At 48.1% G+C, this 21579-nt stretch overlaps 1 protein-coding gene across 5 annotated transcripts; it reads right to left on the bottom strand.

Moving 5' to 3' along the window:
- Window positions 1-217: 217 nt before the first annotated feature.
- Window positions 218-20335, bottom strand: LOC141241680 (uncharacterized). Of its 5 annotated transcripts, none has more exons than XM_073668794.1 (12): window positions 20049-20333; window positions 19560-19700; window positions 19061-19240; window positions 18399-18519; window positions 9997-10124; window positions 9495-9677; window positions 8771-8894; window positions 6541-6638; window positions 6384-6462; window positions 5968-6065; window positions 5728-5845; window positions 218-1765 (listed from the first exon to the last, which is right to left on the bottom strand). In XM_073668794.1, the coding sequence occupies exons 2-12, from the start codon at window positions 19641-19643 to the stop codon at window positions 357-359; spliced, it is 2622 nt and encodes an 873-aa protein (XP_073524895.1). In that variant the 5' UTR covers window positions 19644-19700; window positions 20049-20333; the 3' UTR covers window positions 218-356. The 5 variants fall into 5 exon arrangements, with proteins under 5 accessions (XP_073524895.1, XP_073524894.1, XP_073524897.1 ...); XM_073668793.1 differs by having other exon boundaries at window positions 20119-20332; XM_073668796.1 differs by lacking the exons at window positions 18399-18519; window positions 19061-19240 and having other exon boundaries at window positions 20119-20335.
- Between the last annotated feature and the right edge of the window lie 1244 nt (window positions 20336-21579).

The following is a 21579-nucleotide window of genomic DNA, read 5'->3' as shown; positions in this document are numbered from 1 at the left end:
TACTCATTTATGCTGAACAATGTTTATTAAACTTTATAAAACACAGTGAACATAATTACAGTTTCTTTCCCATATGACTTCTCTCATGTTTTACAAGGTGTGATTTTTGTATAAAAGATTTCCCACATTCTGAACATGAATACGGCTTCTCTCCTGTGTGACTTCTCTCATGCTGCACAAGATAATTTTTTTTTGTAAAGCATTTCTCACAGAATGAACATGAATACGGCTTTTCTCCTCTGTGAATTCGTTGATGTATAACAAGCTCCGATTTATTTGCGAAGCATCTTCCACATGCAAAACATGAAAAAAGTTTTTCTCCTGTGTGAATTCTTTGATGTATAACAAGCGCTGATTTATATATAAAACATTTCCCACATTCTGAACAAGAAAATAGCATTTCTCCTGTATGAATTTATCTTATGAGCAGAAAGATTTGATTTACGCATAAAAGATTTCCCGCATTCTGAACATAAATACGGCTGCTCTCCTGTGTGAATTTTCTGATGTGTAATAAGATTCCCTTTATTTGTAAAGCATTTCCCACATTCTGAACATGAATACTGCTTTTCTCCTGTGTGAATTCTCTGATGTTTAACAAGATCTGATTTATAACTAAAACACTTCCCACATTCTGAACATGAATATGGCTTCTTTCCAGTATGAATGTTCTGATGTCTACTAAGATGCCCTTTAGCTGTGAAGGTCTTCCCACATAGTGAACACAAAAATGGTTTTTCTCCTGTGTGAATTCTCTGATGTGTTATAAAACTCCCTTTATTTGTGAAGGACTTCTCACATAGTGAACATGAAAATGTTTTTTCTCCTGTGTGATTTCTCTGATGTGTAATAAGACTCCCTTTAAATGTAAAGCATTTCCCACATTCTGAACAGGAATATGGCTTCTCTCCTGTGTGAATTTTCTGATGTGTAATAACACTCCCTTTAAATGTAAAGCATTTCCCACATTCTGAACATGAATACGGCTTTTCTCCTGTGTGAATTCTCTGATGTATAACAAGCTGTGATTGCTCTGGAAAGCACCTTCCACATTGTAAACATGAAAAAGGTTTTTCCCCTGTGTGAATTCTTTGATGTTTAACAAGGTCTGATTTACTTCTACAACATTTCCCACATTCTGAACATGAATATGGCTTCTCTCCTCTGTGAATTCTCTGATGTATAATAAGACTTCCTTTACCTGTGAAGGACTTTCCACATTCTGAACATGAATACGGCTTTTCTCCTGTGTGAATTCTTTGATGTTTAACAAGGTCTGATTTATTTTTACAACATTTCCCACATTCCGAACATGAAAATGGCTTCTCCCCTGTATGATTTCTCTGATGTGTAATAAGATCCCCTTTATGTTTGAAGGACTTCCCACATTCCGAACAAGAAAATGGCTTCTCTCCTGTGTGAATTCTCTCATGTATAACAAATTGTGATTTATATGTAAAGCATTTCCCACATTCTGAACAGGAGTATGTTTTTTTTCCTTTGTGTTTTCTGTGTGTTAAAAAATCTGAGCTTTTTGTAAATTTCTTGTCACTCTGAAATCTTGAATCCATTTTGCCCCCTGGACTTTTGGTAATAATGCGAGATTGCTCAGGAGATGATTCCTCATGATTAGGATTATAAGAAGGTGAAGTGCTGTGAAGTCCAGGAGGTGCAGGAAGGGTGATGAGGTTTTCTCCATTAGAGTGCTTCATGATATCTTCTTTTTTACAATTTAGTGATGAACCGTTATTCTCACAAGGATTTCCTATCAGGAGGAAAGATAAATTAGATGTGAGTTTTTTCTTCAACACAAAAGAGATTTCTGAATGTATTTTCTGGATCTCACAATAAAGACCCTCGTCAGTGAAAGTACCAGTAATAAGGAGGACAACTACATGCCATAACATTAACACAATGACGGGTAAAGTGAATAACACTTATAAACTGGTGACATTGGCACAAGTCAGGGGTGGCAGAGATTAGACAGCAAATAGTTCGTTAAGTGGTAATTACTGATGACAGGTTCCCTTAATGGACCTCCAGTGCCATTTCACTCTCTCAAGCTTCGTATCTTGGCCTTAGTATAGAAAAGTGTCCACGTAATTAAAGAAGTTGTACACTACTATTAAAAATGCCCCCAATGTAATTAACCCATTGAGAGAAGATTTCTTTTAATTACCTAGCTTTGTCTTTATTGGCTGTGAGCGGCGCTATCGCTGGCCACTCACCGGCATCACGCGACCCCCGGCTGCAGCCGGCTCTTGCTTCCCCTGATGTCACGTCAAGTGAGGCGTGACTCGGTGATGCGATCCCCGCGGTGGATGCCGGGCTGTGGGTGGGGTTTCCCCGCGCGTCACACCCAGCATCCACCGCGCACTTTCCCAATGAATACAAGGTAATTGTGATTCACAAAATGTTATACAATTGAACGGTGAAGAAAAAAAAAAAAACATTTTTACCACTATAATGTTATTTTAGCCCCAGATTTTACATTTTCACAAGGGAAAATGGGTAAAAATGACCACATAATTTGTTGTACAATTTCTGCTGAACGGGGCAATACCCCACATGTGGCTGTACTGTACTGCTTAGCCACATGGCGAGACTCGGGAGGGAAGGAGCGCTATTTTACTCTTGGAGAACAAACTTTAGTAGAACAGTTTGCAGACTCCATATACAGAGCCCCAAAGTGGCAAAAGAGCAGAATCCCCCCTCAAGTGACACCAGTTTGGAAATTACACCCCTATGGAAATGTATCTACAGGTGTAGTGATGAATCTGACTCCATGGGTGCTTTCCAGAAACGAGCAGTAATGGATGTTGCAAAGTAAAAATGCAAATATTTCATTATAGTGGGCAGTACATTGTAGTGTCCGGTACATTGCAGTGCCCTTACGTTGTAGCGCCCAGTACATGATTCCCAGCTAGTGCCTTCTGGAGAAATAAATTGGCTCTCCTCGCTACAGTAATGCCAAACATGTGGATGCTAACTGCACACGGTGGGGCCCAGGAGGAGGGGGCATTTGGATTTGGGAGCGCAGATGTCACTGGATTTCTTTAAGTGGGAGCCAAGTCACTTTTCCAGAGACTTTGTGCTACCAGTAATATGGACACCCCCTATATTACCGTTTACAGATGATGAACCTGAGTGGGGACTTGTTTTTTGTGGGTTGAGTAGAAGCTCTTGGTGGCATTTTGGGGTACAGAATATTTTGGATCATATTTATCCTGTGAAGTACGCTGAACACTTACAGTGGGTACGGGAAGTATTCAGACCCCTTTACATTTTTCACTCTTTGCTTCATTGCAGCCATTTGGTAAATTCTAAAAAGTTCATTTATTTTTCTCATTAAAGTCCACTCTGCACCCCATCTTGACTGAAAAAAAAGCAAAAATGCAGACAATTTTGCAAATTTATTAAAAAAGAAAAACTGAAATATCACATGGTCATAAGTATTCAGACCCTTTGCTCAGACACTCATATTTAATTCACATGCTGTCCATTTCCTTGTGATCCTCCTTGAAATGGTTCTACTGTTCTACTCCTTCATTGGAGTCCAGCTGTGTTTAATTAAACTGATAGGACTTGATTTGGAAAGGCACACACCTGTCTATATAAGATGTCACCGCTCACAGTGCATGTCAGACCAAATGAGAATCATCAGCTCAAAGGAACTGCCCAAGGAGCTCAGAGACAGAATTGTGGCAAGGCACAGATGTGGCCAAGGTTACAAAAGTATTTCTGAATTACTCAAGGTTCCTAAGAGCACAGTGGCCTCCATAATCCTTAAACAGAAGACGCTTGGGACCACCAGAAGTCTTCCTAGACCTGGCCGTCCAGCCAAACTGAGCAATCGTGGAAGAAGAGCCTTGGTAGGAGAGGTAAAGAAAACCCCCAAGATCACTGTGGCTGAGCTCCAGAGATGCAGTAGGGAGATGGGAGAAAGTTCCACAAAGTCAACGATCACTGCAGCCCTCCACCAGTCAGGCATTTATGGCAGAGTGGCCAGATGGAAGCCTCTCCTCAGTGCAAGACATGAAAGCCCGCATAGAGTTTGCTCAAAACACATGAAGGACTCACAGACTGTGAGAAATAAGATTCTCTGATCTGATGAGACGAAGATAGAACTTTTTGGTGATAATTCTAAGCGGTATGTGTGGAGAAAACCAGGCACTGCTCATGATCTGCCCAATACAATCCCTACAGTGAAACATGGTGGTGGCAGCATCATGTTATGGGGGTATTTTTCAGCTGCAGGGACAGGATGACTGGTTGCAATTGAAGGAAACATGAATGCAGCCAAGTACAGAGATATCCTGGATGAAAACCTCTTCCAGAGTGCTCTGGACCTCAGACTTGGCTGAAGGTTCACCTTCCAACAAGACAATAACCCTAAGCACACAGCTAAAATGACAAAGGAGTGGCTTCAGAACAACTCTGTGGCCATTCTTGACTGGCCCAGCCAGAGCCCTGACCTAAACCCAATTGAGCATCTCTGCAGAGACCTGAAAATGTCTGTCCACCAACGTTCACCATCCAACCTATGGAACTGGAGAGGATCTGCAAGGAAGAATGGCAGAGGATCCCTAAATCCAGGTGTGAACAACTTGTTGCATCATTCCCTAGAAGACTCATGGCTGTACTAGCTCAAAAGGGGGCTTCTACTCAACACTGAGCAAAGGGTCTGAATACTTATGACCATGTGATATTTCAGTTTTTCTTTTTTAATAAATTTGCAAAAATGTCTACATTTCTGTTTTTTTTCAGTCAAGATGGGGTGCAGAGTGTACTATAATGAGAAAAAAATGAACTTTTTAGAACTTACCGAATAGATGCAATAAAACAAAGAGTGAAAAATTTAAAGGGGTCTGAATACTTTCCGTACCCACTGTACATCGGGGTTTCCATCTAAATCTACAAAACACATGATTCAGATGACACCCCCGAGGGATCCATTCAGAATAATGAGGCAGCAGAGTTACACCGGACTCTGTCTAGCCTCTGGTCGACTGCGCTTTTATGCACGCTGAAAAAGATGGACATCACTGGATCATAGGCCAGACGGCGTCCACAGCGCCTCATTATACGGAATCTTCCCCCGGGGTTCTTTCCGAACCGCAAGCTCGGTTATTTATATGGCAGCATGAGACTTGTGTAAGAATAATATGAAAATAAAAGATATAATAAGTAATATTAAAAAACACAATTAGGAAAATTAAAAATGTGCTTATTAAATCATTAAGAAGAAGTGTGAATGCGGCCCAGTTATTCATCGGTGCGCAACCGGACTCTGTACAAGAGCAGCCGCGCCATCACCGGACGCTTCTGCTGTGATGTGGACGGCGGATAAAGATTCACTGCACCGGAGACTTCATACAATAATCACACACCGGTCATCGTCAGGCACCGCTAATCATAGTCACATGCCAATCATCATCATCATACGCCAGTCATCATCATCACACGCCGCTAATCATAGTCACATGCCAACCATCATCGTCATACGCCAGTCATCATCATCACACGCCGCTAATCATAGTCACATGCCAATCATCATCGTCATACGCCAGTCATCATCATCACACGCCGCTAATCATAGTCACATGCCAATCATCATCATCATACGCCAGTCATCATCATCACACGCCGCTAATCATAGTCACATGCCAATCATCATCGTCATACGCCAGTCATCATCATCGTCATACGCCGGTCATTATTACACACCTGTGGAAACATCTACCGGAATCTCCTCCTTCCCGTCACTCACACACGGCTGATCCCCCCTCGTCATCGCTTCTTCTTCTGTCTCGTCCTTCACTTTATTCTTAGTCGGATCTTCCTCCTGATATATCAGATGTAACAATCAGCACAATACAAGAAACCACCAAAATCTGTGACATCTATGACCTCGATCAGAAATGTCCCCCCATATACAGATCCGGTACAGGGCTCAGCACCGTCTACCTGATGACTCTCCGGGATGTTGTGATTCTCTTCTGGACAGTCCTGGGGATACAGAGGACGGGGACATCTCTCTGGTGGATTTCTTTCCATGAGTCCTTCTGTAGGAGACACATAGTGACAGAATACAGTGACATGTAAAAGTTTGGGCACCAATGGTCAAAATTACTGTTATTGTGAACAGTTAAGTTGAAGATGAAATAATCTCTAAAAGGCCTAAAGTTAAAGACGACATTTCCTTTGTATTTCAGGCAAAACAATAAATTATATATATTTTCATCTTTTACATTTAAAAAAAAATTCAATAAGGGAAAATAAGGGGTGCCTATACTTTTACATGACACTGTAGGTTGTGTCATGTGATGATGGGAGTAGCAGTAGGTGACAAAAGAACAGACATGACAGTCTCCCCTCCTCACCCTGCTGATCGGCCCATAATGTGGTCGCCTCTTGTGCTCCATGTATAACCTCAACCTTAATATCAATCAGATCTTCACCCTAAAAAGAAAAATGTAAGATGAGCTCAGGTCCCATCACGTCATGGTCAGATGTTGTGGGGACTTCAGTGTCATCTACCTGATGATCCTCCGGGATGCTGTGATTCTCCTCTGGACAGTCCTGGGGATACAGAGGACGGGGACATCTCTCTGGTGGATTTCTCCTCCTGGATCCATCTGTGGAGACACAGAGACTGAATACATGACCTGCCGTGTATCTGTCTATATATGAGACTCGTCTCTCAGAACCAGTAATTCTATATTTATGTATCTGGGAATAAATTACATTGTTGTGGTCCTCACCCCCGATACCAAGGACCCAGCACATTGTGGGTCTCAAGTATGAAGTGATAATCAGCGAGGCCAAAGCCTAATGCTCTCTGCTCTGCACTCTGAGGAAGAGGACCCAGAGGAGAGGGACAGAGAAGACCCTCGTCAGTCAGATGAAGGAGCCGTACTAAAAAACACAACTTCTCCAAGTTTCGTCTCCAGGGATGGAACCACAGAGGAGCTGGAGAAAGCTCCACATTTCTATCCATTGGTTTCCTCTCCTAATTCACTGTATGGAGATTGGGGGAAGGACGGTGACCATTTACCAGTGATTGTTTTTTGAGAGCTCATGATTTCACCATGAGGACACGGCCTCCCTCCTGGACAGGATCCTCTGGGATCACTAAGAGGAGAGAACCTGATCTATTAAAAGACGAGTTACCATGTTTTTCTTCTTCTCTAAATAGAGATAAATCTCAACATCCACCTCGGTATAAACACTTAAATAAGCAGCAAGTTCTGCGTTTGTCTCTAAAGGAGGAAAAAAAAGGCACATGTACGACTAACAGATGAAGTCACAGAACCCGGAAGGACGGTGTTGAGGGGAGCACCCAGTACGCAGCGGTTAGTGCCTATCAATGTGTAGAAAGGACAACTAGAGAGCAGGCACCGGGGTCATGGGCGCTTACTGATGCACACGGGGAGCCAAGGAGAGATTGTCTGGTCAGACTCCACAGAAAAGCTCCATAATACATATTCTTCTGAACAAACATCCCTTTAAGGGAGACTTACAATTATTACCACCAGACCAGGATCTCAGATTGAAGTCCCCATTAAATTTGCTTTGTCTCCCAAAATTAGAATAAATGTTTTTGTATAAAATATAAATATTATATATATACATACACACACACATACATTAGTTTGCCAAATAAAATATATACATACAGTACAGACCAAAAGTTTGGACACACCTTCTCATTTAAAGATTTTTCTGTATTTTCATGACTATGAAAATTGCACATTCACACTGAAGGCATCAAAACTATGAATTAACTCATGTGGAATTATATAATTAACAAAAAAGTGTGAAACAACTGAAAATATGTCTTATATTCTAGGTTCTTCAAAGTAGCCACCTTTTGCTTTGATGACTGCTTTGCACACTCTTGGCATTCTCTTGATGAGCTTCAAGAGGTAGTCACCGGAAATGGTCTTCACTTCACAGGTGTGCCCTGTCAGGTTTAATAAGTGGGATTTCTCACCTTATAAATGGGGTGAGGGGCCATCAGCTGTGTTGTGCAGAAGTCTGGTGGATACACAGCTGATAGTCCTACTGAATAGACTGTTATAATTTGTATTATGGCAAGAAAAAAGCAGCTGAGTAAGGAAAAACGGGTGGCCATCATTACTTTAAGAAATGAATGTCAGTCAGTCCGAAAAATCGGGCAAACTTTGAAAGTGTCCCCAAGTGCAGTTGCAAAAACCATCAAGCGCTACAAAGAAACTGGCTCACATGAGGACCGCCCCAGGAAAGGAAGACCAAGAGTCACCTCTGCTTCTGAAGATAAGTTTATCCGAGTCACCAGCCTCAGAAATCGCAGGTTAACAGCAGCTCAGATTAGAGACCAGGTCAATGCCACACAGAGTTCAGAGGTATGGACAAGCGACAGCAGATTAGGTGGAAAATCATCAGTAAATTAACCCCGACTCTGCTGAGTAACGATCAGACTCCGGTACCGAAAGAAATCATAGGAGAGAATGGACAGAAGAGTTGGGACAACTGCAGACAAAATGTGACCGATGCTCTAAGGAAGGTGAAAGTTTCTGAAAGAAGCCGCCGAGGACGAAGACTCAAGACTGATGAAGACGACAGCGGAGAAACCGCGACTCACAGATCAGAAGAGAAGAATCAGGGAATGAAAGCTGTGAGAAAATGTAGAGAAAACCAGAGCAAGTCTGGAGAAAAATCATCTATTATAGGACGAGGCCGAGAGACGTCATCACATCCACCGGAGCCAACAAGAGTCTCCTCTCACCTGGTGATGTCAGAGGCCGGAGCTCCTCCATCATCGCCTCCTGGTACCGATCCTGGTGTCCTTCTAGATACTCCCACTCCTCCATGGAGAGATAGACAGCGACGTCCTGACACCTTATAGGAACCTGACAACAACGACACCGTCATCACCCAGAATCCTCCAGTGCTGTCCTGTATAATGTCCCAGCAGTCACCTCTCCGGTCATCACCCAGAATCTTCCAGTGCCGTCCTGTATAATGTCCCAGCAGTCACCTCTCCGGTCATCACCCAGAATCCTCCAGTGCTGTCCTGTATAATGTCCCAGCAGTCACCTCTCAGGTCATCACCCAGAATCCTCCAGTGCTGTCCTGTATAATGTCCCAGCAGTCACCTCTCCGCTGATCACCCAGAATCCTACAGTGCTGTCCTGTATAATGTCCCAGCAGTCACCTCTCCAGTCATCATCCAGAATCCTCCAGTGCTGTCCTGTATAATGTCCCAGCAGTCACCTATCCGGTCATCACCCAGAATCCTCCAGTGCCGTCCTGTATAATGTCCCAGCAGTCACCTCTCCGCTCATCACCCAGAATCCTCCAGTGCTGTCCTGTATAATGTCCCAGCAGTCACCTCTCCGGTCATCACCCAGAATCCTCCAGTGCTGTCCTGTATAATGTCCCAGAAGTCACCTCTCCGGTCATCACCCAGAATCCTCCAGTGCTGTCCTGTATAATGTCCCAGCAGTCACCTCTCCGCTCAGCAGCTCAATCATCTTGTTGCTGAGCTCTAGGATCTTCTTCCTCTTCCTCTCATGTATCGGGGGGTGCGGGGGAGGCTCTGTGATGGGGCCCGGGCTCCGCCCTCCTGACTCCTGGAGATGGATGATGGGAGTCACACCCTCCCCCGGTGTCTTCCTCACTATTGTGTAATCCTGTGTATGGAGAGAGACACTTAGGGAGAAGAATTCCTTCCCGACTCCAGATCTGACAATCAGTAGAAATCCCGGGATCAATAACCGTCTCCAGTAATCTGGGGCCATAACCTGGAATATTATTACACTCAGGACAGACATCCAGGCCCCTCTACAGCTCTTATAGGGAATCCCCATGACAACTCCTCCTGGCAGAGAGCTGCACACAATCACTGCTCTTACAGTAAAGAATCCTTCTCTTCCTCTTCTGGATTTCCTCTTCCTGATGTCGAACTGGTTACATAACACAATAAAGCTGATAGAAATGTAGAGGAGTTACCTCTCCGCTCAGCAGGGAGATGATCTCCAGGGTGAAGTGTAATAATCTTCTGGTGGTCTCGTCCTCGTCCATCCTCGGGGGGTCATTCAGGAGAAGGAGGAATGAACACTGGATCAGCTGGAGGGCGTCTTTACAGTAAAAGGAGAAGATGAAAATAGAGGACAACATCAGAATCCATTAAAAAACCTTCAACAAAGGTTTGGGTGTGTCAGTGGTTTGTTTGCTAAGCTGCAGAGCAGGAGGCGCTGTACAATGCAGCCTGGGTGAAGGTACAACAAAGGCTTGTGAAGGCAACGTAACTGGCGCACCCGAGTGAAACGGCGGCAGGTTTACACGGACTGTTTGGATCACCCGGCTGCGACCCGGAGGACATTGTGCAAATAAAGACATTTAAAGTTGAACTTTCCTTGGGTCACTGCCTCATTACAATTTGGTGCAGAATGCGGGCAGTGTGAACTGAGGCATACCCCAAAAGCAGCATGTCTGTGATCAAGTCTGCAAAGCTACAGCTCAAGCCTGCTGACATGGAGGGGCTACTAAAGCAGTTAGTACTCACCCAGCAGTACCAACATCTCCAGAGGCAACAGCAGGAGCAGCAACAGCAGGAGCAGTACCAGCAGCGCACTAATGACTTGATCGTGCAGCAGATTGCGGCTCTGCGAGAGATGCCACCAGCACCGATCCCGGAAACTCGTGAGGCCCGGGACAAGGTCCGTTCAGTCTTGAGGAAGCCGAGTCCGGAGGATGACGTAGAAGCCTTCCTCACCATCTACATGCACACCATGGAGTGGGAGAACCTGCCAACTTCCCAGTGGGCTGACGTGGTGGCTCAGTTTCTGATAGGCGATGCGCAGAAGGCCTACTTTGGCCTGAGTTGCGATGATGACCAGGACTATGGGAAGCTGAAAGGTGAGATCCTTGCCCTACTGGGAGTTAATACATATTTGACAACCCAACAGGTGTTTTCATGGACCTTTGTGGAGGCCCGGCCCGCCAGGTCTCAGGCATATGACTTGCTGCATCTAGTTAAAAGGTGGCTCCAGCCTGAGACTTTGACTCTGGCCCAGATGGTGGAGCGGGTGGTGGTCGATCGGCTAGAGAGGACTCTGCCAGTAGCTATACAGAGTTGAGGTCGGCAAGGGGACCCGGGCACTTTAGACCAGGTGGTTAGCCTGATTGAGCAGTACACGGCCCAATCAGGGCCAAGGACTTCATACGGGTCTCTGCCCCACTGCTACTATCATGCAGGACCCTGCAAGCCCAGGAGCCGGTGAAACGGTCACGTCCCTCTACTGGGGACAGTCAGTACCGAGCCCATAATGAGGGGGTACCCTGGAGTGAGGGAGGCAGACCAGTGTCCCCTAAAACGGTCTCAAAGACAAATGGTGCCTCCACTATCAGGTGCTGGCAGCGCCAAGGGCCAGGACATGTGGCTGACAACTGCCCCCTGACTGTTGAACCCATGGACTGTGGGTTCACGCGCAGAGTCTCGATGTATACCCAGACAGTCTGCACCGTGACTGCAGACGCTGCGGGCAGCAAACCCCAATTGTGCCAGGTACTCGTCAAAGGGTACCAGAAGGAGGCTCTCTTGGACTCAGGGAGCCTAGTGACTCTGGTGCATGGGTCACTGGTTGCCAAGGAGAACCCCAGTGGACGGAAAGTCGGCGTTGTTTGCTTACATGGGGACCTCCGAGAGTACCCGACAGCAGAGGTTACTTTTTCCACCCAGTGTGGGGAGATGAAACATGTGATGGGAGTGGTGAAGACCCTTCCTAATGGGACTGTTTTGGGAAGATACTTGCCCCTATACTGGTCCCTATAGGAGAACAAAGTTAACCCTCCCAGGGTAAATGTCCAGGCACAGAACCCAAAGATTCCGAGTCAGGGATACCTGCCGTAGGGGGTCGCTGACCTAGAGACAGAGTGTAACCCCGATAGGTTCCCCTTGAGGTATTGGCAGGAGAGGTTGAGGAGACCCCGTCGATCCCAGAGCTGGAAGTGTCCCCTGGTACTTTTGGGACAGCTCAGCTGCAGGATCCCACTCTAGCACGCGCACGAGAAAGGGTGGTAGAAATAAAAGGGGTGCCTCAGCAACCGGGTGCAGAGGCGGTTTTCCCACGCATGGCTGTCAACCAGGATCTATTATATAGAGTTGAAAAAATCCGGGATGAAGTGGTGGAACAGCTGGCAATCGTACCGCCGGGCGCTGCTAGAGATGTCTCACACACACACACGCTGGGTGGACACCTAGGGGTGAAAGAAAAACACAAGAACGTATTTTGCAGCGGTTCTTTGTCCCAGGATTTATGCTGAGGTACAGAGGTATTGTGAGTCGTGTCCCAAGTGTCAACTTACCACACCCACTGCAAATTTCCGGACTCCATTGGTACCTCTACCCATTATAGAGGTACCTTTTCAGCGGATTGCGATGAATCTGGTGGGGCCTATAGTAAAATCTGCCCGTGGCCACCAACATATTTTGGTGGTAGTAGATTATGCCACCTGTTACCCGGAGGCAATACGTATCCCCTGCGAGCTGTTTGCCATATTCTGCTGCCTTGGGCTACCCAAGGAGATCAAGTGGCAAGGGCCAAATGAAGTCCGGGAAAAGGTCGGGGAGGTGAATTACCGAGTGTACCAGCCCGGAAAGAGAAAACCGGAACAACTGTATCATGTGAACCTGCTAAAAGCCTGGAAAGTCCGGGAATGTTTGATTATGGATGAGACGCCAGTCGTACCGTCTCGGAACCCTTTGACACCAGCCAGGGACGAGTGTGAGGTTAAGATAAGTGATGCTCTCACTAAACAGCAGCGATGGGAGGCTCGGAATTTGATGCAGCAGAATACAGACGTATTCTCAGTACTGCCTGGCTGTACATCTGTGATCCGACATGACACTGTCACCGAGCCTCGGGTAAGGGTAGGAGTGAAACAGTACTGTGTACCACCCTCCAGGCTCCTCCCGCCAGTTCCTGGATCATTTTGCCACCTGGCTTCCTCACTTTCTATCCTGTGACATCCCCACCCCCATCATGGGAGACTTTAATATCCCCATCAATGATTCCCTCTCCCAATCTGCCTCTCATCTACTTTCTCTAACCCCCTCATTCGGCCTCTCACAGATTACTAACTCTCCTACACATGAAGACGGGAATACTCTGGACCTGGTTTTCTCCCGTCTCTGCTCGCTGCATGACTTTACTAAATCCCCTCTCCCGCTCTCGGACAACAACCTTGTTTTCTTCTCTGTCAAGAACTGTCTCCTCCCCGGGACAACGCCACATACAGCAGCTTATGGACAATCTCCACACATCTTTAGCCCTCATCTCCTCCCTCTCCTGTCCAGACTTGACATTCTCACACTACAATAATACACTGAAGAGCGCCCTAGATGAAGCAGCACCTTCTACACGCAGAAAGACCTGACACAGACAACGGCAGCCCTGGCACACAATGCAAATACGTTTTCTTCAGTGTTGCTCAAGGTGTGCTGAGCGTCAGTGGAGAAAATCTCTTTTAGCAGAGGACTTCTCCACTATAAATTCATGCTCAAAACCTATAACTCTGCCCTTCATCTGAACAAACAATCCTACTTCACCCCACTCATCACTTCACTGTCCAACAATCCAAAATGACTTTTTGAAACCTTAAACTCCCTCCTGAAACCTAATGCACAGGCCCCCACCACCAACCTCAGCGGGGAGGATCTGACCACTTATTTCCTAGAAAAAATCAACCACATACATCAGGACATCTCAGCCCAATCTCCTCAGTGCCTGGATCCCCTTCCCTGACGCACTTCAAGCTCACTAGCCATCTTTGAGCCTGTTACAGAAGAAGAAGTTACCCAGCTTCTCATTTCTTCTTGACTTACAACCAGCAACAGTGACCCCATTCCTTCACATCTCCTGCAGTCTCTCTCACCGGTGGTCACCACTCACCTGACTAAAATATTTAACCTCTCTCTTTCTTCAGGTATCTTTCCCTCCTCATTTAAACATGCCATCATAACCCCTTTACTTAAAAAGCCATTCCTGGACCAGAACCGCACTGCTAACTACAGACCTGTCTCTAATCTTCCTTACATCTCTAAACTCCTGGAATGCTTGGTCCACTCCCATCTAATCCGCTATCTCTCAGATAACTCCTCGACCCTCTACAATCTGGTTTCCGCTCCTTACACTCCACTGAAACTGCCCTCACTAAAGTCTCTAATGATCTACGAACAGCTAAATCCAAAGGTCACTGCTCCCTGCTGATTCTCCTGGATGTCTCAGCCGCATTTGACACTGTGGATCACCAGCAAATCCTTACTATGCTCTGCTCTATAGGCCTCAAGGAAACCGTTCTCTCCTGGTTCTCCTACTTCTCTGACCGCTCCTTCACTGTATCTTTTGCCGGCTACTCTTCCTCTCCTCATCCCCTTACTATCGGGGTCCCGCAGGGCTCAGTCCTAGGCCCCCTCCTCTTCTCTCTATACACTGCCCCTATTGGACAAACAATCAGCAGATTTGAGTTCCAGTATCATCTCTATGCTGAAGACACCCAATTATACAGTTCTTCCCCTTACATCACCCCTACCCGAATACAAAATACCAAGGACTGTCTGCTGTCTCGAACATCATGTCCTCCCTCTATCTTAAACTGAATCTCTCTAAAACTGAACTTCTGGTGTTTCTCCCCTCTACTAACCCAACTCTACCTAACATCGAAATTACCTTGGATGATTCAACCATAACCCCCAAGCAGCACGCCCGCTGCCTTGGGGTCATATTCGACACTAACCTTTCCTTTACTCCCTATATCCGATCACTCGCTCACTCTTGTCACCTTCATCTTAAAAACATCTCCAGAATCCGACCTTTTCTCACCTTTGAAACTGCTAAAACTCTGACTGTCGCTCTTATTCACTCTCGTCTGGACTACTGCAACTCTCTTCTGATCGGTCTCCCTCTTACCAAACTTTCTCCTCTCCAATCCATCCTGAATGTGGCAGCTGGGGTTGTATTTCTGTCCAGCCGCTTCACCGATGCTTCCATCTTGTGCCAGTCATTACACTGGTTGCCCATTCGCTACAGGGTCCAATATAAACTCATCGCTCTCACCCACAAAGCTCTCCACAGTTCTGTACCGCCTTATATCTCCTCTCTCATCTCTATCGCCCTACACGTGCCCTCCGTTCTACAAATGACCTAAGACTAACATCCCTCATAATCTGAACCTCGCACCTCCGTCTCCAAGACTTCTCTCTTGCTGCGCCAGTTCTCTGGAATGCTCTACCCCAGACGATCCGACTGATGCCTAGCCCCATGTCTTTAAGCGCGCTTTAAAAACCCATCTCTTTAAACAAGCCTACCAACTTAACTACTCAGTAAACCAACTTTCCCCTGTTCCCTCCTTCTAAATATTATTCAGAATCTGTTCCCTACTCTTCATCTGTCTCCACACCCTCCATGCACACGATAACTGCACTCGATACTTGATTATTGCACTTACAGTGCCTACAAGTAGTATTCAACCCCCTGCAGATTTAGCTGGTTTGATAAGATGCAAATAAGTTAGAGCCTTCAAACGAGAGTAGGTTTTATGAACAGAAGCATAAATCTTACAAACCAAAAAGTTATGTTGCTCAGTTGAATTTTATTACATTTTAAACATAAAAGTGTGGGTCAATTATTATACAACCCCTATGTTTAATATTTTGTGGAATAACCCTTGTTTGCAATTACAGCTAATAATCGTCTTTTATAAGACCTGATCAGGCCGGCACAGGTCTGTGGCGTTATCTTGGCCCACTCCTCCATGCAGATCTTCTCCAAGTTATCTAGGTTCTTTGGGTGTCTCATGTGGACTTTATTCTTGAGCTCCTTCCACAAGTTTTCAATTGGGTTAAGGTCAGGAGACTGACTAGGCCACTCCAACACCTTGACTTTTTCCCTCTTGAACCAGGCCTTGGTTTTCTTGGCTGTGTGCTTTGGGTCGTTGTCTTGTTGGAAGATGAAATTACGACCCATCTTAAGATCCTTGATGGAGGAGCGGAGGTTCTTGGCCAAAATCTCCAGGTAGGCCGTGCTATCCATCTTCCCATGGATGCAGACCAGATGGCCAGGCCCCTTGGCAGAGAAACAGCCCCACAGCATGATGCTGCCACCACCATGCTTAACTGTAGGGATGGTATTCTTGGGGTCGTATGCAGTGCCATCCAGTCTCCAAACGTCACGGCACCAAAGATCTCGATCTTGGTCTCATCAGACCATAGAACCTTGAACCAGTCTGTCTCAGAGTCCTCCAAGTGATCATGAGCAAACTGTAGACGAGCCTTGACATGACGCTTTGAAAGTAAAGGTACCTTACGGGCTCGTCTGGAACGGAGACCATTGCGGTGGAGTACGTTACTTATGGTATTGACTGAAACCAATGTTCCCACTGCCATGAGATCTTCCCGGAGCTCCTTCCTTGTTGTCGTTGGGTTAGCCTTGACTCTTCGGACAAGCCTGGCCTCGGCACGGGAGGACACTTTCAAAGGCTGTCCAGGCCGTGGAAGGCTAACAGTAGTTCCATAAGCCTTCCACTTACGGATGATGCTCCCAACAGTGGAGACAGGTAGGCCCAACTCCTTGGAAAGGGTTTTGTACCCCTTGCCAGCCTTGTGACCCTCCACGATCTTGTCTCTGATGGCCTTGGAATGCTCCTTTGTCTTTCCCATGTTGACCATGTCTGAGTGTTGTTCACAAGTTGGGGGAGGGTCTTAAATAGTCAGAAAAGGCTGGCAAAAGAGATCTTTAATCCACACATGTGAAGCTCATTATTCTTGGTGCCTGAACTACTTCTTAATACTTTAGGGGGACCAAACAGAATTCTTGTGGTTTGAGGGGTTGAATAATAAATGACACTCTGAATTAACTTTTAACGTTTTAAAAAAAAATAAAAAAAAAGTTGCTGCAGTGCATTTCCCACTTCCAGGCTGATCTACATTACAAATGTCACAATGCCAAGTTAATTCCGCATGTGTCAACCAGCTAAATCTGCAGGGGGTTGAATACTACTTGTAGGCACTGTATACATACGGGCTGATGACTGGATCATGCAGCTTTATATTAAAATCCCTATTTATTATAAATTGTCAGACCTGAAATAACAAGCACTTTTCACCTATTGTGTCCCCCCATTCCCTTGTAGATTGTAAGCGTGTGAGCGGCCGGACCCTCGCTCCTAATGTAACTGTTTAAACTGTCTTACCTTGTGTTGAATTTATTGTCTGTACATGTCCCCGCTTAATTGTAAAGTGCTGCGTGTCAGGGACGGCATCGGCAGGATCACACAATATCCCACCGCTGCCACCAATTTGTCAGGGACGGCACCGGCAGGATCATACAATATCCCACCGCTGCCACCAATTTGTCAGGGAATCCCCAACACACACAGTCAGGACGACACCGGGGAGATCACACAATATCTCACCGTGCCGTCACGCTGTCCGTATTTCGTCCAGAGTCGCAAGCACGCGATCCAGACTACTCTCTACGTAGGTATCGGTAAGTGACCAGTGAGCGTATGGCACAACACCCTGGGTTCCACAGCCTGGAAACCGTATTTAACGCCTTCCATACGGTCACTGTCAGCTTCACGATAGCCCAATTATTAATGCTCGGTGACAGTAGGTGCGTTGGAGCCTGCATGACTGAAAGCCGGTGGCTTCTCGATGCCGCACACTCAGTACAGCGGCCGGGCACCTCCCTAATGCTATTAACAAGTGGATTAACCCCATATGTGCATGATACTGGCGATATCCAACCAGACAGGTTCCCTGTAAGGAACAATGCACAATAAATGTAAATCACTACAAATCTGAGACCTCAGAGAAATGTAACATCTTATTCTGGTCGTGTCCGATACGAAACTCTTTCTATTCCCCCCTAACATGTAGACTGAGCAGGGCCCTCCCTTATATTGTACCATACTGATACCGGGGGAGGGACGTCACCAGAGTAACCGACCAGTGTGGGACGTCGGATCAGGGGACAGAGGACCCCATCAGTCACCAGAACAGGAGTCCTGAGACCCCAACTAGCTCAGGAGGAACGACCCTTCATAGCCCTCATTACTGATCGGCCATTATGTCATGAAGCGATGAATCTTCCTAATATTTCTTCTGCTGTCGCCTTATGAGGCTTCATTCTCCTCCAAACACAATCAGAAATCTGCAGATTTATCCACAGAATTTAAAATCAAACGCTGTGGACAATCACTCTCCTGTGTGAGCGATGGGGGAGGGGAGCGGAGAAGACGAGACAGGGAGGGAGCGAGAACAGCAGCACAAGAGTCACATGTACAAGGCAAAAAAAGAGGAGAAAAGACGAAAATGGGAGATTCATCATTACACGTCATCTACAGCGAACCTGGTGTAAGAGGCCGGAGCTCCTCCATCATCACCTCCTGGTACCGATCCTGGTGTCCTTCTAGATACTCCCACTCCTCCATGCAGAGATAGACAGCGAAGTCCTGACACCTTATAGGAACCTGACAACAACGACACCATCATCACCCAGAATCCTCCAGTGCTGTCCTGTATAATGTCCCAGCAGCCACCGCTCCGGTCACAACCCAGAATCCTCCAGTGCTGTCCTGTATAATGTCCCAGCAGTCACCTCTCCGGTCATCACCCAGAATCCTCCAGTGCCATCCGGTATAATGTCCCAGCAGTCACCTCTCCGCTCATCACCCAGAATCCTCCAGTGCTGTCCTGTATAATGTCCCAGCAGTCACCTCTCCGCTCATCACCCAGAATCCTCCAGTGCCGTCTTGTATAATGTCCCAGCAGTCACCTCTCGGGTCATCACCCAGAATCCTCCAGTGCTGTCCTGTATAATGGCCCAGCAGTCACCTCTCCGCTCATCACCCAGAATCCTCCAGTGCTGTCCTGTATAATGTCCCAGCAGTCACCTCTCCGGTCATCACCCAGAATCCTCCAGTGCTGTCCTGTATAATGTCCCAGAAGTCACCTCTCCGGTCATCACCCAGAATCCTCCAGTGCTGTCCTGTATAATGTCCCAGCAGTCACCTCTCCGCTCAGCAGCTCAATCATCTTGTTGCTGAGCTCTAGGATCTTCTTCTTCCTCTCATGTATCGGGGAGTGCGGGGGAGGCTCTGTGATGGGGCCCGGGCTCCGCCCTCCTGACTCCTGGAGATGGATGATGGGAGTCACACCCTCCCCCGGTGTCTTCCTCACTATTGTGTAATCCTGTGTATGGAGAGAGACACTTAGGGAGAAGAATTCCTTCCTGACTCCAGATCTGACAATCAGTAGAAATCCCGGGATCAATAACCGTCTCCAGTAATCTGGGGCCATAACCTGGAATATTATTACACTCAGGACAGACATCCAGGCCCCTCTACAGCTCTTATAGGGAATCCCCATGACAACTCCTCCTGGCAGAGAGCTGCACACAATCACTGCTCTTACAGTAAAGAATCCTTCTCTTCCTCTTCTGGATTTCCTCTTCCCGATGTCGCACTTGTTACATAACACAATAAAGCTGATAGAAATGTAGAGGAGTTACCTCTCCGCTCAGCAGGGAGATGATCTCCAGGGTGAAGTGTAATAATCTTCTGGTGGTCTCGTCCTCGTCCATCCTCGGGGTCATTCAGGAGAAGGAGGGATGAACACTGGATCAGCTGGAGGGATCTCGTCCTGCCGGCGTCTTCATGATAAAGGAGAAGATGGAGATCACAGGGGACGATATAACGACAATCACTGAATTCTGCCCCAAATATCCGACATTTATCAGGAAGAATCTGGAGGAAAAGCCACAAACTCCACCGCGGCCTCCTCCGCCGACCTGACCGCTCATTATCAGCCTCGTAGGAGGACGGTCACCGTGGTAACTACACCGCCAACAGAGGACGGTCACCGTGGTAACTACAGCGCCAGCAGGGGGCGGTCACCGTGGTAACCACACCACCAGCGGGGGGGAACGGTGACCGTGGTAACTACACCTCCAGCAGGGGGTCAGGGAGATTCCATGCAAGTAACAGGACCCCCTCCTCACCCGCAGTCTCACACCGCTCCCTGTGCAGCCCCCATACAGGAACATCCACTTATCTGCGCCCCCAAATCACCTCAGCTCCTCGGTGTAATCACCACAGTCTCAGCAGCAGAGAGCAATGGAGCGCGAGGCCCCGCCCCTTCCGGTGACATCATCAAGTCACATGGGTATGTCGTCCTTTAGCCCACGTGTATTTAGTCTCTACCTCTCCTGAGCCCCGCCCCTGATCACATGACGGTGACGTCACCACAGGTCCTCCGCTCTCAGTGCAGCAGCCTCTTCCTGTGGTGTCTCTCTCTTCCCCCTCCTCCGCCGTCTCTCTCTCCCCCTCCGTCGTCTCTCTCCCCCTCCTCCGTCGTCTCTCTCCCCCTCCTCCGCCGTCTCTCTTCCCCCTCCTCCGCCGTCTCTCTTCCCCCTCCTCCGCCGTCTCTCTTCCCCCTCCTCCGCCGTCTCTCTTCCCCCTCCTCCGCCGTCTCTCTTCCCCCTCCTCCGCCGTCTCTCTCTCCCCCCTCCGCCGTCTCTCTCTCCCCCCTCCGCCGTCTCTCTCTCCCCCTCCGTCGTCTCTCTCTCCCCCCTCCGCCGTCTCTCTCTCCCCCTCCGTCGTCTCTCTCCCCCCCTCCGCCGTCTCTCTCTCTCCTCCGTCGTCTCCCCCTCCTCCGCCGTCTCTCTCTCCCCCTCCGTCGTCTCTCTCCCCCTCCTCCGTCGTCTCTCTCCCCCTCCTCCGCCGTCTCTCTTCCCCCTCCTCCGCCGTCTCTCTTCCCCCTCCTCCGCCGTCTCTCTTCCCCCTCCTCCGCCGTCTCTCTTCCCCCTCCTCCGCCGTCTCTCTTCCCCCTCCTCCGCCGTCTCTCTCTCCCCCCTCCGCCGTCTCTCTCTCCCCCCTCCGCCGTCTCTCTCTCCCCCTCCGTCGTCTCTCTCTCCCCCCTCCGCCGTCTCTCTCTCCCCCTCCGTCGTCTCTCTCCCCCCCTCCGCCGTCTCTCTCTCTCCTCCGTCGTCTCCCCCTCCTCCGCCGTCTCTCTCTCCTCCTCCGCCGTCTCTCTCTCTCCTCCGTCGTCTCTTCCCCCTCCTCCGCCGTCTCTCTTCCCCCTCCTCCGCCGTCTCTCTTCCCCCTCCTCCGCCGTCTCTCTTCCCCCTCCTCCGCCGTCTCTCTTCCCCCTCCTCCGCCGTCTCTCTTCCCCCTCCTCCGCCGTCTCTCTCTCCCCCTCCTCCGTCGTCTCTCTCCCCCCCTCCGCCGTCTCTCTCTCCTCCGTCGTCTCTCTCCCCCTCCTCCGCCGTCTCTCTCCCCCTCCTCCGCCGTCTCTCTCCCCCTCCTCCGCCGTCTCTCTCTCCCCCTCCTCCGCCGTCTCTCTCTCTCCTCCTCCGCCGTCTCTCTCTCCTCCTCCGCCGTCTCTCTCTCTCCTCCTCCGCCGTCTCTCTCTCCCCCTCCGCCGTCTCTTTCTCCTCCTCCGCCGTCTCTCTCTCCCCCTCCTCCACCGTCTCTCTTCCCCCTCCTCCGCCGTCTCTCTTCCCCCTCCGCCGTCTCTCTTCCCCCTCCTCC

The sequence above is a fragment of the Phyllobates terribilis genome, unplaced genomic scaffold (assembly GCF_046119375.1).
Source record: "Phyllobates terribilis strain yellow unplaced genomic scaffold, ASM4611937v1 Scaffold_1019__1_contigs__length_468203, whole genome shotgun sequence".
Taxonomy (NCBI): Eukaryota; Metazoa; Chordata; class Amphibia; order Anura; family Dendrobatidae; genus Phyllobates; species Phyllobates terribilis.
The sequence above is the reverse complement of the archived record's forward strand: the minus strand, read 5'-3'. Positions and strand labels throughout refer to the sequence as shown.

What these genes read in the sequence shown, in the direction of transcription:
- LOC141241680 (XM_073668794.1), bottom strand. Translation starts at nt 19,643, where the DNA reads ATGACCCCGAGGATGGACGAGGACGAGACCACCAGAAGATTATTACAC. An exon ending in GCTCCGGCCTCTTACACCAG is followed by an intron (nt 10,125 to 18,398) that starts GTTCGCTGTAGA and finishes TTTACTGTAAAG; the next exon opens with ACGCCCTCCAGCTGATCCAG. An exon ending in TTGAGCTGCTGAGCGGAGAG is followed by an intron (nt 8,895 to 9,494) that starts GTGACTGCTGGG and finishes CGTTGTTGTCAG; the next exon opens with GTTCCTATAAGGTGTCAGGA.